Source organism: Chamaea fasciata, unplaced genomic scaffold, assembly GCF_029207755.1.
Source record: "Chamaea fasciata isolate MVZ Bird 193981 ecotype frontalis unplaced genomic scaffold, bChaFas1.0.hap1 SCAF_14, whole genome shotgun sequence".
Taxonomy (NCBI): domain Eukaryota; kingdom Metazoa; phylum Chordata; class Aves; order Passeriformes; family Sylviidae; genus Chamaea; species Chamaea fasciata.
The window spans coordinates 8,708,201-8,724,118 of record NW_027094099.1 but is presented as its reverse complement, the minus strand read 5'-3'; the positions used below and the strand labels follow the sequence as shown (position 1 = coordinate 8,724,118).

At 44.5% G+C, this 15,918-nt stretch overlaps 1 protein-coding gene across 1 annotated transcript; it reads right to left on the bottom strand.

Annotated features, from left to right (window-relative positions):
• Nucleotides 1-2,455: 2,455 nt before the first annotated feature.
• LYSMD2 (LysM domain containing 2) lies at nt 2,456-13,958 on the bottom strand. Its single transcript, XM_066196516.1, has 3 exons — nt 13,650-13,958; nt 9,754-10,091; nt 2,456-3,247 (listed from the first exon to the last, which is right to left on the bottom strand). Exons 1-3 carry the CDS (start codon nt 13,845-13,847, stop codon nt 3,196-3,198), a joined length of 588 nt encoding a protein of 195 aa, XP_066052613.1. The 5' UTR covers nt 13,848-13,958; the 3' UTR covers nt 2,456-3,195.
• Nucleotides 13,959-15,918: the final 1,960 nt, after the last annotated feature.

Genomic DNA, 15,918 nt, shown 5'->3' with positions numbered 1-15,918 from the left:
ACTTCAAACGTGCAGGTTCCTCAGCACAAAATAGCTGCAAAACATGGAATTTTATCTGCTTCACTTCAGCCGGACACTGCCCTGTTCCAGCCCTAAGCCACACCTTGCAGGATGGGTAAAAATATGCAAAGAAAGAATGAAACTACAAGTGTGTGAGGAATAAAAGCAGAGTGGGAAGCAAAATATACATGGTAATGAATAAAAATACATAAAATATACAGGAAAATGTCACTTTGCTAAGTAATAAAGTGAAAATATGAATCAAGACATTAAAACATTAGTTATTTCAGAGTCTTAAGAACACTTTTAGTATTAGTAAGGCCCCACCTTGACTCACCCTGTGTGTGTTACAGACAATTTCCAGGCACTGTTTCCTCTCACCTGCTCAGTTGTCCTGGGGTAGAGGGTGCCCAGGGTGCCTAAGGGCCCTGTGTGTGACACCCACAGAGGTGATGGGGGGGCCTCTTGGCGGAGAAAGGATGGAAGGAGCTGGCAGAGGCACAACAAAGCAGCTCCCAGAAGCGTTTTACCTGTACATGAAACCCTGGCAGTCGGACTCTGGATTTGCCCCAGGGATTGCGATGCACTACAGCTACTTATCTAATCTACCTGAAAACCAGGAACAGGCATTAATTAAACACAGGAAATGCAGCTCTTCACCCCCAAGGGCTGCCAGGACAGAGAACCTGTTACCTGGTGCTGTGGCCACGGTGCCCATAGGTGGAGGCCCGGCCAGCCCGGGCTCCTCAGGGCTCAGCCGTGCCCGAGGCTCCGCAGAGCCCCGGCACAGGGCGAGGCCCAGCGGGCACGGACGGCGCCCGGCCCCAGGGCAGGGCAGGGCAGAGCGGCGGACTGCTGACACGCTGGGAAGAGCCAAAGCAGAGGGAGTGGAAGAGTTGAGGCCTCTCTGCCTGGCCCTGAGCCTTTGGGGTACCACGAGGAAGGTCTCTGCAGCAGGAGAGGAGCAGGGCCCTGCTCTGGGACGGCGGTGGCAAGGCAGGGCTCTTGCAGGTGGCCTTTGTGCTGGGCAGTGGTGGCCCTGAGCTCCTCCCTGCGGGAGGATCCTTGTGTGGCACAGGTGCCTTGGCTGTCCCTGTGGGTTCTACACCGAGTGCCAGCTGTGTGTGGCTGTGGAGGGGTGTCCAGCGAGGAGGGGTTCTCTGGGTTCTCAGGGGCTGGTACCAGCACATTATCATACACTATCTGCAATGTGGCCCGCTGCTGTCTGAGGGGACGGGTGTGCAGCCATGGGCTCTGTGTGTTCAGGCTGCCAGAGCTGCTTCCTCCCTTGGACTCCTGTATGGCAGCTTTCTGTCAGGGAAGAAGGTGCAGACCTGTTTGTCCTGCAGCCCACAGGCACAGCCCCTCTTGGGAAGGCCCGATGGAATTGTGGCTTCCCAGCAGCTGGCCAGCCCAGCCTGGGAGGCAGGAGGTGCAGTGCCCCTGTGCCAGGGAGCTGTTCTGACCTGCTCAGCAAAGAACCCCGGACCTGGTTATGCTGGAGCTCTGGGGGAACCACAACCAGGTACAAATACAGGTCTTTGGTACAAAAGGATTACATTTTTCTCTGGAATAATAAAATATAACTGCGCTTGAAGCTAGGGTTGCCTTTGGAAAAGTAGTTCATTCTGGCTTTGTAATGTTAAACTGAAATTAAATAACAAGAGAAGTTATAATCGTGTAAGGAATAGATACAATCCCAATTTAAGAAAGATGCAAGACCTAAAACTAATTCACTGGTCCCTTCAAGAAAAATCAGAACTTCCTTTTCTCGACTCTAAGCTTTTTCTGTTCTTGTTAATTTGTGTGTCACTGCAGACCTTCTCTTTAGGACAAGCTAGAGTTGATTTGAATGAGCCTGCTGGCTCTGAGTTCCTGCCAGCTCTAGGGAAATACCAATTCCTGCTGAGCTTTGAATTCTTATTTCTGGTTTTAGTAAATTAATGAAACTTTCCATATTGTTTCCCTCTTAACATACTGCAGAAAGGTTTTGCTTCAAGGGAGTGATACTGATGAGCTAAACAATAGGAAACTGCATCTGTTGGGATCAGTAGGGATCAGTAGGAAGCTAGCAAATCTTTAATGACAAGAGTGTTGTGAAGTTTATGGAATATTTGAGGAAAAAATACAGGATATTTAAAAAAAAGTTGCTAATACCCTAACTTCAGGGCAACAGTGATTGCAGGCTGCATTCTGCCTGAGCTTCAGATGGGGTCCACTTGCAGACCTGAATAGTAGCACCTCTTCTCAGAACAGGGAAGGCTTGCCAATGTGCCTCTTATTCATCTTAACAGACTGCACAGCTAGGGCAGATAGCTCTTGCAGGTCTCACTTAGGAGGGTGAGTTATATGGAAAGGGTAAAGACATTATTTACCCTGAAATAAGTATCTAACAGCTGGTGAAATCAGACAAACCATTCTTCCCAAAAAACAGGCTAAAACCAAGCTGACTTCATTATGAACACACACATCAGTATTTTTTGTATTTTATTAAATTAAAACCACACAAAATTTAACTGCACACAAGAACACACATCTGATATTCCAGTGTCATATCTCACAAAAAAACCTCTTGCATAACTCGTCCCTTTTATGAGTAGAAATCCAATATGCAAACAGTTCTTAAACCAAAAAGGCTTTAACTAATCAAAACAAGCTGATTTCCCCTTTCTAGGAATACATCAAAACCACACACAGACACACACAAGGTTCACAGGCAAGTTCTGCAGCCCTGAAGTAGATAAAACTTTCACAGCAAACTTGCCTATGTTTGCAGAGTAAGTAAATTTCTATTACTTTCATCGTTTGTCATTTACAAGCAAACTTCTTTAATATTTTTAAATACTTAAAACAAATTTCACTTTAACAAGTATTTACAAAATCTTTACTAAAGATCAACATCCTGCATAAAGGTGACCTCAGGGATTCATAGTTGCTACCATGCTACAGTTTGCACAGAAGGGGTAAAAAGGCCATTGCTAGTTTTGGAAGGCTTAAACTTTTTATTGATATAGCATAAGGACATTAACCTATGGAAGGCAGAAGAGGTCATAATTTCAGTGCAATTACCCATTCATGACTTCTTTTAAGTACATCAAGAGGATGAGTCCAAAAGACTTGGGTTTTCAATTATTGACTGTTTAGTTCTGTAAGAACTGATTTCATGGAAAGTTTTCAGGCCATCACATCTGTCTTCTACTGGTGATACGAAGAAGTTGCATAGGGACCTTCCTCATTCTCCTCATCTCTAAAAAGAAAAGGATCATAATCATCAGGTCAGGAGCATAGCACGTCTCAACAGTAAAACTGTAATGAAACTGCAGGTGACCAGTTTTCCTAGTGGACCAAAATAGGCAATGCCAGCCTTGCCTAACAGGAATATTTGCAGTGTTATACTGTAATTACACACCTCTGGAGTCCCTGAGATGTCGAGAACATAATGCTGAAATCAAGTAAAGCTGTGTAAGTTCAACAACATCAGAATGTATTTTAAAAAGTATTCTTGATCAAATCAATAAGAAAAACTTAAAGGAAAACAAGGTTGAGGGCTTGTTGGAGTTCCTGCACTGTTGCTTTTAATTTCTTCTTTTTAAAAAGTAAAGCTTAGTTAGAGGTTTGTTTCAACATATGGAATGGCGGGAGGGACAGAGAGACCAAAGGAAGCAAGAACAGGAGCAGTTCATCATAGCTGTGGGTGGATCTGTGTCCTGATGCTGCAAGGCTATTCCTGATGTATACTTCCCTTGCATCAATCCCCACTGAGACTGATCGCATGGATTTTCTTAGGAAAAAGCAATTGCTCCCACGTGCTATTGTTAATACAATAACTGGATAAAGCAAAGTAACATTGCTTTTAAAACATCCTCAGGAAAATCAGTCTACCTGACAAAATTGCTTTTAAAAAGAGGGGGTTACATAAACCTATTGCAGTGCAGCATCCAGTACTGAATCAAGGATGCCAAGTTCCCCAGAGGTCATTGCTTTGTACTACTGTAGCTTCCAAGTTTAGTTCCTCAGAGTCCAACCTTAAAGCTGCTGCCAAGTTCAGTGTTTTGGTAAGAACAGAAAGACTTTACAGCTGCTACACTGTGAAAGGAGTACTTTTAATATTTTGAGTATCTTCAGACAAGGGTAGTGTTATCCAAAGAGTCTAATAGTGGTATTAGGTAAAAAAGTAAATATTTCAGTATCAAAACCATGAAGACTTTTCCCTAATAAACATGATTATTTATCTACAATTTAAATTTCATATAACCCCCCCAAAACAGAATTGAAGAACCCTACAAACTAACCAAACTGCAGAGTAACTTGCACTTGTCTTCCCAGCAAAACTTTCATCTTAAGCCAAAGGCACAATATGTCTTTTGCTTAAAATAATCTTGCCAAAAAAAGAAACTTGAAGAAAAACAAGTTTGGGATGAAACTGGTTGCTATTGCAGGGATGTGTGGTTACAGTAGTACTGGGAACTGATTTTTAGTGTTTACATTAGTGATGCTACCAATCCAGTACCAAGGATGCAGATGGTATGTATACATTTAAATAGTGTCCTTCATTATATCCAGTTCTGCATCCAAAACTGCCATGGAATACTATAATTTTAATAACCTATCATTTGCAGAAGCTTTCCATGATACATGGCATTACAGTAAAATAAGAAAGCAAATAACTCATGTTTAGTCGAAAAAGTACTAAACCACTTTTACTTATAGATTCTCTCAAGACATTTTCAAGCTTTTTTTCAGAATTGAAACCTATCAACATACCAAGCTTGTAAGACTGGACTGCAGGACTGTAAAATTCAACCATAACAACTTGGCCAAAGCTAAGTATTTCAAAAAGTTCATTCTGGAGCTCCAACATATGCCCCTCTGGAGCAATGGGTGTAGCCACATGTGTAGGATTTAGCTGCAAAGAGCAATCTCCTGCTAGTTTGTGAGAGGATGAAGGAGAACTTTTTTATTTTCAGAGCTTAGACTCCAGTGGGGGAGAAACTTACTTTCTATGCTCTACACTGGAAATTACTTTGTACTACTTAGTTTTGTTATGTTTCCTGTTTTAGGAGAATAAAATGTGGCAGAGTTACACAAAAAGACCTTTCTTTTAATCAAAGGCTGCTAGAATCAGATTATCAGTCATTCCTCTTGAAAGCCTTGTAAGAATACCATCCATCCTGACATGGCAACAGCCAAACACTGGACTGAAATGAGTTAATTATGGGTGAATATAGACAACTGAAGAGCTGAAAGAATGATGTTATATTAGCAGGTCTTCAGACATCCAAGTCCCAAACCCACTGTCCAGGCTGTTTGTCCCCACCTCCCTTGTGCAAGGTGCACTGGGACATGGGTGGCAGCTGACAGCAGAGGGCACGAGGCCAGCACTGGGGTTATGGCCAGCTTTGAGGGGCTTCTCTACAGGCCAGGGACATGAGAACCGTAAAGCAGCTTGTTATGCTGGAACTGAAGCAGGGCAGTGACTGGTGTAATGTGCAAAGTACACTTCTGACCAAGGCTTGGAACTGCTCAGCAGGAACAGCTTCTGCTCTTCTGTCCCAGGCTGCAGTGCCTGGGAGGCTCTGGGAGGTCTGCAACACTACCCCAAACCAGCGTAACCACCAGGAAATAATACTCATGCAGATCTTAGAACCATACATAGCAAGTACAAGTCTATTCTGATGGCGTAAAAACAAGCTGAGCTTTATATGAAATAAAATTATATAGTTGTAGCTCTGGTCTGTGACCCACAAGCACCACCATGGCAGTGTGTCTATGTTTAATGACCAAACAATTTACTTCACTTTTAAGATGCTTAAAATAGCAAAGTGGTAAGTCACAGGAACATTGTCCTTCAGGGGCTGGAAAAGGAACAGCACAGCATTACAACACCCTGCAGTGCTGTCTCTTCCCGTTTGCTGTCGCCACTTTGCCCAGTGGGTTACAGGAACTGAAAGAATTCTCCTGCAAGCTGTGGTGTGCATCAGGCCACAAATAACCACTTCTGTAAAAGCAAGGACACCTGACTGGGAGCAAGTACACTCAAATGCTTGGATGCTTCTAGAAAGCACAATTAAACAGGGCAGCAATCTGAGTTGTTAGTTTTGGGATGTCTGAAAGGATTCTCCACAGACAGCCTCCTTTACTGAGGCATCACTTTTCTCAACTGATAGTCAATCAGAGTGAAAAATTACTGGGCAGATGATCTCAATTAGTTACAAGTTTTGAAGGCTTCAAGACCATAATTTTTCCTAGGTTCAGGTCATCTGCTTCACCTCAGCAAGCGAGCAGATGACAGTACAGGGTGCTATTCCTGTGCTGACACCAGTTATATTGGCTTGAATCACCATCACTGATTAGAGAGGCTCTGTTCAGTTACAAGGTTTTCAAAATTAGACACTCCAAGGCTAATGCAGAAAGATGTGGCCTGTTCCAGAAGCACAGTATATGGTTTAAGTCTGTCTTAAGGACTCCATAAAGAGCTTGCATTAGACATCTGGTGTTCAACTATCTCATCCTTAACTATGTGATAAAAAAAGCATCACTAAAGTCATTTTCAGTTTTGGTGTAACAACATTTTGGGCCAGGTGAAGCACCACTATATTTTCTCAAACTATCACAATTGCTTTTATTCCATGTGTGGATAAAACTAATAATGAGTATTCTTCCCTAATATACAAATACATGAGTTAATAACATATGCTACAGACAACTGTATTAATCCTTTTACATTTCTTTTGCCCTACTATAAGAACATTGCTCAAAACAAAAAGGCTTTATTGCCTTGAGCTGCATCTTGAGTGAATATGCATGATTAATGATTCATTAACTCATGATTTCTTGCTCAATGAAACTCTAGTAAAAGTACTATTGCATGTAGATCTAGCCATGTGCTTATATAAACTCTAATAGTGAAAGGCAGCTGGCACATACTGAGTGGATCACATTCTGTAACCTTTTATGCTCATCTGCTTGCACAGCCATTATAGTTTAATATCTACTCTGAATCTGCAACTAGGTGCTCTCCAGTTTTTCCACCTAAACTTTATTCCTTTAAGAGCACTTAAGGGAGTGACTCCGAGAGTTCTGATTAAACAATGTGATTCACTCTAAGCTGCCTTTGTAGCACAGGGCAGTTTCTGACCATGAAACTTCCACGGGTGGTTTAATCCAAATCAGTGCATGTGTGCACATGCATTCTTGGCAACTTAAAGGAGACTAAAGAGCAATTTAGTAGATGTGGTTCTCACCATCTGTCAAATCAGACTTATGGTATGGTGAGAAGTTATGGCTCTTTAAGTTCAGGAACTGATAGTCTGCTTCTGCTTGCAGTTTTTTGAGTTCCAATGTCCCTTTTGGTGGTAGTGGATTAACTCCAGGTGCTCCTTTGTTACCCTCAAGCAGGCACGGAAGTACTCAGCAGTGTTGGCACATCAAATTCTGAACAGGCCTTGACAAGGCAACCTGAACACAGGCCAGAGCAGCTGGAAACTGCACTCTAATTTCATAAATGGTTCTCACTCTAAGAATAGAAAACTTGCATATTCATGAGGCTGGTTTATGAACATGGCTGTCCAATTTCCAAAGGCTTCCTGCTCCAAGCAAGGGACACGAAAGGACTGGGCAGGAAGGAGAACAAGTGCCTTCTGGGGAGCTGCTGGAGCACAGTAAGGAATGCTGCCACCTTCCAGAGTGGACCCAGATACAGCATTGATGGTACACAGCTGAAAAGTATCTCCGAGGTTTTTGGCAATGGTCTCTCTCTACTCCTGTTCTCTGCAGAGTATACATTGACTTTGGTCCTTTGCCCCTTCCTGCCAGACTGTAAAGTGGTCTGTTCTTTCCAACTGTTTTGGAGAGCACAAGGCAAGGATGGCTTTTGTGAGCCATAACTGAAAGACAGGGGTAGTGATGTAGAAGGGAACATTATGAAGACTATTGGATGCACAGGAAGCTATTTCTCTTCAGAAGCTTTGGGCAACATCCTGCTCAGCTGACTGCCTGCAACTCTGTACTTTATGCTTCCTGTAATATTCTGACCAATAGAAATCTGTTGTATGCATAATTAACAGAATTACTTGCTAAATCTGAACAGGAGGTGGGAAAATAACTCATCCTCCTGTATACATTATTTCTTGGGTGATGACTTGGTGCCAGGTCTACATTTCCCAATTTGTAACTGAAGCAGTATAGGAAATGGGTATTAGTGGCAGCAGTGTACTATTTGTCCAGTGTCACTTCCACTGTATTGGCTCTGCTCATGGTGCAGCAAGGTCTAAGTAAATTTTCTTCTTTAAATTAGTATGTTATTTTGTTGAAGCGATGCTAAAATAATTGCCTTCCTCTGGCAGGGACTGTGGTTTCCTGTTATGCAGTTTAACTGCTGGGTCAACACCTACTCTAATCTGTGGTAGGTACATACATCTAATGATGTAAAAGCCTGCGGCAGCACATTTTGATGGGTGCTCTACACTGCTTCAAATATAACAGTGGAAATGGATGAGTTTGCACAGAGAAGGTTCTGAGTTCCAACAGCTATCTTCCTTTCATGCAACCAATTCAAAAGAAAGTAACTGACAAGCGTGATAACAAGATGTGAAAGCATACCAGCCTTCCCTGAGACTCCAAACCAGTGTCCTGGCAATGGAAAGTTGTATGTGGGGATATTTCTCCAAGGGAGGTTTGTTCGATAGCTAAATACAATAAACTATTCTCCTTCAAACTTTTGTCTGCTGAACAAAGTTTTAAAGTTGTGAAATAATTTCTTAAAGAAATTATGCAATTCCATCCTCAATAAATTTGGTCCTGAAAAGTTACCTTCTGCTTGCCCTCAAAATCAGCAGGTGTGAAGTGAACCAAGATAGTGGGTGAAGTTTTGCATTGAACAAATTTGCAAAAGCAAAGCATATATCTGCAGGCACAACTTGTCTCCAGCTCTCTGGTAAGAGCAGCAGTACCAGTCCCGTGCAGTCATACCTTTTATTGTGAGAAAGACCACCTCAGCATTGAGGGGATTTCTGCAGGGAATAAACGGGCAGCCAGCCAGCCCAAGAGACTTGATTGTGAACAAGCTGAGGAAGCTTGTCCCACGGACATGGAAAACAAACACTACTGAAGCCCTCTCTTGTTCTGAGTCTTTCTGTACTTGCCACAGGATACCTACATATGTGGGGGCATATGTGCCCCTATTGTGGCACAAAGGTCAGAAAGAACTGCTTTTTCTATGAGTAAATATGTGAGAGCTCCTGGCTGTGGAAATACTGAAGAAAAGATGAAGTCTGCCTAGGCAGACCCACAAAGTGGGGGACTGCATAGGGAAAGGAGATAGGAAAGCTTAACTGAAACTACATCATGGAGAATATTTACACAATGAGGCAATTTGGGACAGAAGAAAAACAGAATCATGCCTTGCTGTACAGTCAGCTTCCTCATAGGCCTTTGCTTAGCACTCTACCAAAAACTATGGTTTCGCTTAAATAGTTGCCTACACAGCAAGACATCTTGGAGAATCCTGGCCTTCTGGTTTTTATGGAATAGTATTTGTATTTTTAAACAATCAGTTGTGAGGCAGCCTTTCTAACTGCTATAGCAAGGCACCTGCTAATGCTGTGCTCTGAATGTATCTGGTGCATGAGGATAGCAGGCACTTGCTGCTGACAAACAAAAGCCACAGATGCTGTCTGAGACCCCACAAAGAGGGGCCATCTTAGGTGACCCTAGGGTGAGATTAAGTTGCTTAACACCAAAAGTGGCATTTACCTGACACTGTCATCTTTTAGTTTTCTGGCTGCTTGTTTGGATAACTTAATCTGCAAGTCCAATCTCTGTAGGAAATCTTTGGCAGATAATTCTTCTGGTGCAGTGGGCTGATTGTCAGGCTCTTGAGGACTGGGAGAAGAACTACTTTCTTCCTGAACTGCCACTAGTCCTTCATCACAAGAAGGGGAGCTGTCAACAGTTTCGTTCTCAGGAGACTCCAGTGAATTAAGTCCATTGAACAGTAATGGTTTCTCTGATATAACTGGAATATTCAGGGTTTTCCTCAGAAATATACAGTCATTAGTGAACAGTTTATTTGCCCTCTTTATTTGTTCCATCTGAAAAAGATAGAAAAGATATAAGTTATTAGGTTTTGGCAAAGTATAAAGCACTAACTTTCTGAAGCAGTATACAACCTTTGGTTAAAATAAATCTATACTTTCTTTGCAGCAGCAATTATTTCAGGAAAGAGTTTGTTTGCATTCAAAGAGATTTCAGAGTGCATATTCTGTTTCAGCCTTGCTAACATCCTAGCTTTATGTGCACAATACTGCTTTTTCCAAAGTCTTGCACTACCTAAAAGATGCTTTCCTTGAACAGTCTTGCAGCCTCCATGCAGGCTCACAGGAACAGCCTGCCAAAGAACAAAAATTCCATCACAAAAGTACTGTTGATCTGGATTTATATTAGAATAAGGCTCAGAACTGCTGGCAGCTCCTGTAGGTGAACTCTCTGGTAAAAATTATGCAGAATCCGAACAAGGGGGATAAAGCCACCGTGAAGATTCAACCTGTTGATGCAGATGGCTAAATTGGTGAAATTTGGCTTAGATTTAATAATCCCATTTAAAAACTGAAGAACTAATATCCAGTGTCTCAAGTAAAAGATCACTACTCTTCCAGCTCCTAAAGCTGGAAACCATTTTTAGTAAGGCTCAAAGAGTATAAGGGTGCAAGTTCTCTCCCGAGCTGAGCACCACCTGAAGGACATAAAGGAAGCTTTACCTGACTCAGTCATGAGACTTCTAATGGCCCCAGTGTAAATGTCAATTGTTAAAATCTCTATAGGTTGTCTGTCTTGGTGGGTATAAAAACAGTTTAAAATACTAGCTGGAGCTTTTCTGTAAAAATACAATACAGAAGCTGAAAACTGAGATCCTACTGCAGGGGAGTTGGAAGGTGATGCTTCAATAGCTGATAAATAATGCACTGCACTGCTATTCTCTCTCCTATTTCACTGTATCTCTACCTCTGGTTATTTCTTCCTAAAATACTACTTCATAGCATTTGGAAGTCTGTACCTCTGCACTGAGCAATAATGAAGAAGAAAGTACTTGATTCTAAAAAGAACATCCCTCAGTCCTGAGCAGGTTACTTTGTATGTGCAACTCCTACAACTCAGTGTAACTCTGTACATTCAGAGGAGTATGGTGAGCAGGATTTAACAGGAGTTCTCTTTTAGTGCTAGAAAGACTGAAGTAATGCCCATTAGCAACAAATCTATCACAGTGAAAGAGCAAGAGCTTCTGCACATGCTTAATATTTTAACTGAAGCTGTAAACTGGTGCTGAACTAATTAATCAAAACTACTTCTACTGACAATGAAATATAGTCCTCATCCTTCTCCCCTCAAAAGGGATACAGCACTTGGACTGAACCATAGATTGGCTGAACCACAAAGGTGAATTCCCAGTGTTCATTTACTCAAAAGGAAAATACAACAAAAGCAAGTTGTAAAGATTAATAGGCAGTATCTGGGGGAGGGGGTGAAGGCAGAGGATGAGACCAAACAAACCACAATGATCCTTCTCCCCCAGCATGGGATTTTTATCTGTCTTGAACTCTCTATACCAAGTCATGCAAAGGCAGGCACTGGACAGGATGCCTCCGGCTACAAAGCAACTCCCAGTGAGGAAAACCACAGGGGAACCTTCTAAAACCAGTAATACTGGAGGCAATGGCAGCCAAAGATAATTCTGATGTTTCCATTACAAGTCTCACTTCCAGCCAAGAATACACGATGCAGGAAACAAACAGTGGACTCTTTAGGGGGAGTCAGTCCTTGTCATTGTGTGAACACATTACAGTCTGCATTTTGCTAAAAGCAAATGTGTTTGCATACATTCCTACCCTGGGCTGAAACGCATTAAAACAGAAACACAATGGCTGATTTTGCTGAATTTGTCATTGCTCTGAGGGGCATTTCATGTCAGTCTAACCTCTCTCAACTGCAGTCTATAATGATGCATCTCTGGCTTCTTAAGCAGAATACTTACTAAATCAAATAACCAATGATATATTGGGAAAAAGCCCCAACATAAATATTTCACATTATTAGCACAGCAAAAGCTTATCAAACTCATTTAATAAACAAAGTTTATGGTTCACAACTTAAAGCTGTTTGTACAGGTTTTATTCACAACTTCACTTCAGCTGAAAGGGAGTTGTAAATTGCTTAGAAATGCCTTTTTTCTAGAAAACTACTATTTTAGTGATTTGATTGTATTTTTCATTTATTGGAGTGGGCAAACACACTTCTGAAGAAGAGTAACATGGCTAAAACATTTAGGCCAGAGACTTTGTATGGAAAGTCCTGCAAAAAACAAGCAAAAAAAAAATCTAACATCCAGTGAGCTGCTTTGCCCTCTAAGTGAGCAAAAGTTTAACATGGATCAGTGTCATTAACCCTGCTGCAACAAGAATCAGTCAGAAGTGGTGTAATCCTTCAAAAGAGAAGATAAATACTTTCAACCCTTTTCACAATGAAGGCTGAATTCTGTTGAAGGTGATGGAAGACTTTAGCAGATCTTGCAGACCAAGAGAAGAAGCCACTCCAGTCAGAACCTAGTGGTTTGGGACTACACTGTAGCTCTTCTAGAAAGAGCCCAACTGGAAGGTGCTGTTTGCAGCTGATGTCAAAGTGGCAATGACTCGACCAGTGCCAAGCTCATCAGCTGCTCAGCCTTGAGCAATTTCCTGTGTTGGGACTACTGAAGCTGCACATGGGAATATGGGTCCCACATAAGTGGGAATGAGGCAGGGTAAGTGAGTTCTGCTCCATCTGGAATGGTGGCAGAAGGGCCTGCTGGTAGACTTTATTGGACCCTGCATGTCCTAGGCTGGCATAAACCTTTCAGTATTTTTTACAGAAATAAACTTTCTTTCTCCCTAGAAAGTGAGCAGAAAAGCAGCAACACTTTCAAATCAGTGATATGTGTGCCTCACCTCTGGGCTGGTAGGCAGATCACAACAGAAGAATGTTTAGCCCCGAAGCTACTGAAAAAAATTCTTTCTTGTTGTCACAGCCTGTGCATCGAGCACAAAATAATGGTTCTTTTCAGGATAAGTTTAATGACACTGATTTTCTTTTTTAACCTGAGGTGAGTGTAGTGATGAACAGCTGTGTGAGTACAGGTTTACTGGGGGGGAGCAGGTGTGTGTCCTTTCCCCAGGCCCAGCCCATGTCAGTGCCAGCTCCAGCCCTTGGCCACCAGCGCTGCGTGCTGACCCCTCCGGGCAGGCCGTAACTTCTGATGTCAGCATTTTAAACACCGAAACTAAAACTAACGCCGTGCCCACAGCGTTTCTTGCCCACTGTGTGTAGGAAATGCCCTATGGGACAACTTCTCGCTGTCATCTGGCGGCTCTGGGCCCGACACGCTGTCCGGGGTGCTGCCGTCAGGCTGTGCAGGCGGTGCCTGCCCACGGGAGCTGGGGCTGCCGCATCCCTGGAGGTGTTCAAGGGCTGGATGGAGCTCCCGGCAACCTGGGATAGCGGAAGGCGTCCCTGCCCACAGCAGGGCATGTGGAACTGCATGATCTTTAAGGTCTCTTCCAACCCAGGCCAGCCTCCAGCTCTAAGCGCCGTTCCCGGCCCCGCCGGCGGTGCTCCCTTACCGTGACGCCGTACTTGAGGGCGATGCCCTGCAGCGTGTCCCCGGCGCTCAGCCGGTGCTCCACGTAGCGCTCGGCCAGCGGCGCGGCCACGCTCGCCGTGCTGCCGTACGAGCGGGCCTTGGTGCGGGCGAGCCGCTGCGACAGCTCGGCCTCCGACTCGGGCCCGCCCGGCGGCTCCGGGCGCAGCGCCTCGGCCATGCTCCCGCCCGCTCAGCGCCCGCGGCCCCGCGCCGCCGCCCCGGGCCCCGCTCCGGGCATCGCCCCGGCACCGGCCGGACACGGGCCCGGCCCCGGCGGAAGCCTCGGCCCGGCCCCACAGCCCCGCCCGGCGCGGAGAGGCCGCATGCGCGGGGAGCGCCCGCCCCGCGCCGCAGCGCTCGGCTGGGGCTGCTCGGAGCCGAATCTGCGGCCGTCATGGCTCTGTAACCAGCGCTGAAAGAACCGGCACTGGGTGCCCCCTACCCTGCCGAATCTGCGGCCGTCATGGCTCTGTAACTAGCGCTGAAGGAACCGGCACTGGGTGCCCCCTACCCTGCCGAATCTGCGGCCGTCATGGCTCTGTAACCAGCGCTGAAGGAACCGGCACTGGGTGCCCCCTACCCTGCCGAATCTGCGGCCGTCATGGCTCTATAACCAGCGCTGAAGGAACCGGCACTGGGTGCCCCCTACCCTGCCGAATCTGCGGCCGTCATGGCTCTGTAACCAGCGCTGAAGGAACCGGCACTGGGTGCCCCCTACCCTGCCGAATCTGCGGCCGTCATGGCTCTGTAACCAGCGCTGAAGGAACCGGCACTGGGTGCCCCCTGCACAGGGCCGGGTCTGCCGCCCTCATTGCTCTGAAACCGCCGCTGAGAGAGCCGGCACTGGGTGCCCCTGGCTGGGGAGACTCCGGCGCCTTTGCCAGCTGCTGGCTCAGTAGTGCGGTCCGTCACGGGGGGTGTAAAGTGGAGTGACTTCGGGCATAAGTGCACAAATATGAAAGTCTCATTATGCCAGATTCATTACAACAGTAAGACTTGGGAAAATTCATTCGAGGAAAATAACTTGTGACTTAGCAACACAGAACCCCTTGAATGGTTTGGGTTGGAGGGGGCCTTAAAGATCATCTAGTTCCAAGCCCCTACGTTGAGCAACCATAATTTCCACTAGATCACGTTGATCAAAGCCCCAGCCAACCTGGCCTTGAACACCTGCAGGGATGGAGCATCCACAGCTTAACTGGGAATCTGCTCCACTGCCTCACTATCCTCACAGTAAAAATTGTTTTCTAGTATCTAATCTAAACCTACCCTCTTACAATTTGAACCCATTCCCCATTGTCTTGTTACTACATACTCTTGACGGATAGTCTTGCCCCATCTTCCTTGTAAGTTCCCTTCAGGTATTGGAATACGATGTTATATTAAAATTAATTGTAGTCCCAGTGTTCTAAGTGAGTACTTCTCACCAAGAAAACTGGCAGTAGGCTTGGAAATCTGATCCATTTTTGCTGAACTGGAGCTTTCTAACAAAAACTTTTAGAAATGTACGTATATATCTATATGACACATATAGATGGTGCACATGGGTGCATCCTGTACAGACATGATATGTACCAAAATACCAAGACGTGTCCAGAGCAGCCTGCCCCGGGTGCCTGTGCTGGAGCAGGGCTGTTGGAGAAGATGCCTCTCAAAGGCCACTTCCAACCTCAACCAGGCTGGGATTCTGGGAAGTGTGTGTGTGTAACACCAGCGTGATGTAATTTTTTTTTCCTCAGAAATCCTAGAAAGATAGATCTCTATCTTAAACCTAAGCAAAAAAGTCATGCATATCATAACCTCAGCATTCCTCAGCCCACCTCAGCCCAGTTTGTATTCACACAAGTATTTGCAGAAATAATAATAAAAAAAAGCATCAACTGACATAATACCTAGTTGTAGTTTTCAGATTGTGTTCAGTGGTGGTCATGGAGTCTCTTTAAGGAATACAGTGCAAAAATCAAGACAGATCTCACAAACATTGTTAATCTAGCCATGAGTTTCCAGATTAAGTTGGGAAAATACAAAAGTTGCCCTGCAAGACTCACAAGTTCCTGATAAGGATTGACACATCAGCACCTCACCATCACATGAGAAGCCAGTGTGACAACCCTGAACAGAGGGACTGTGGGCAATGCATAGACAGACCTGAGCAGTACAAGAGACTATAAACTGATGGCAAGAAAAGGTTCAGTTTAATTTTTTTGCAGTCTACAATATATTTGGGAAGTTGGAGGCTCCCCTAGGGA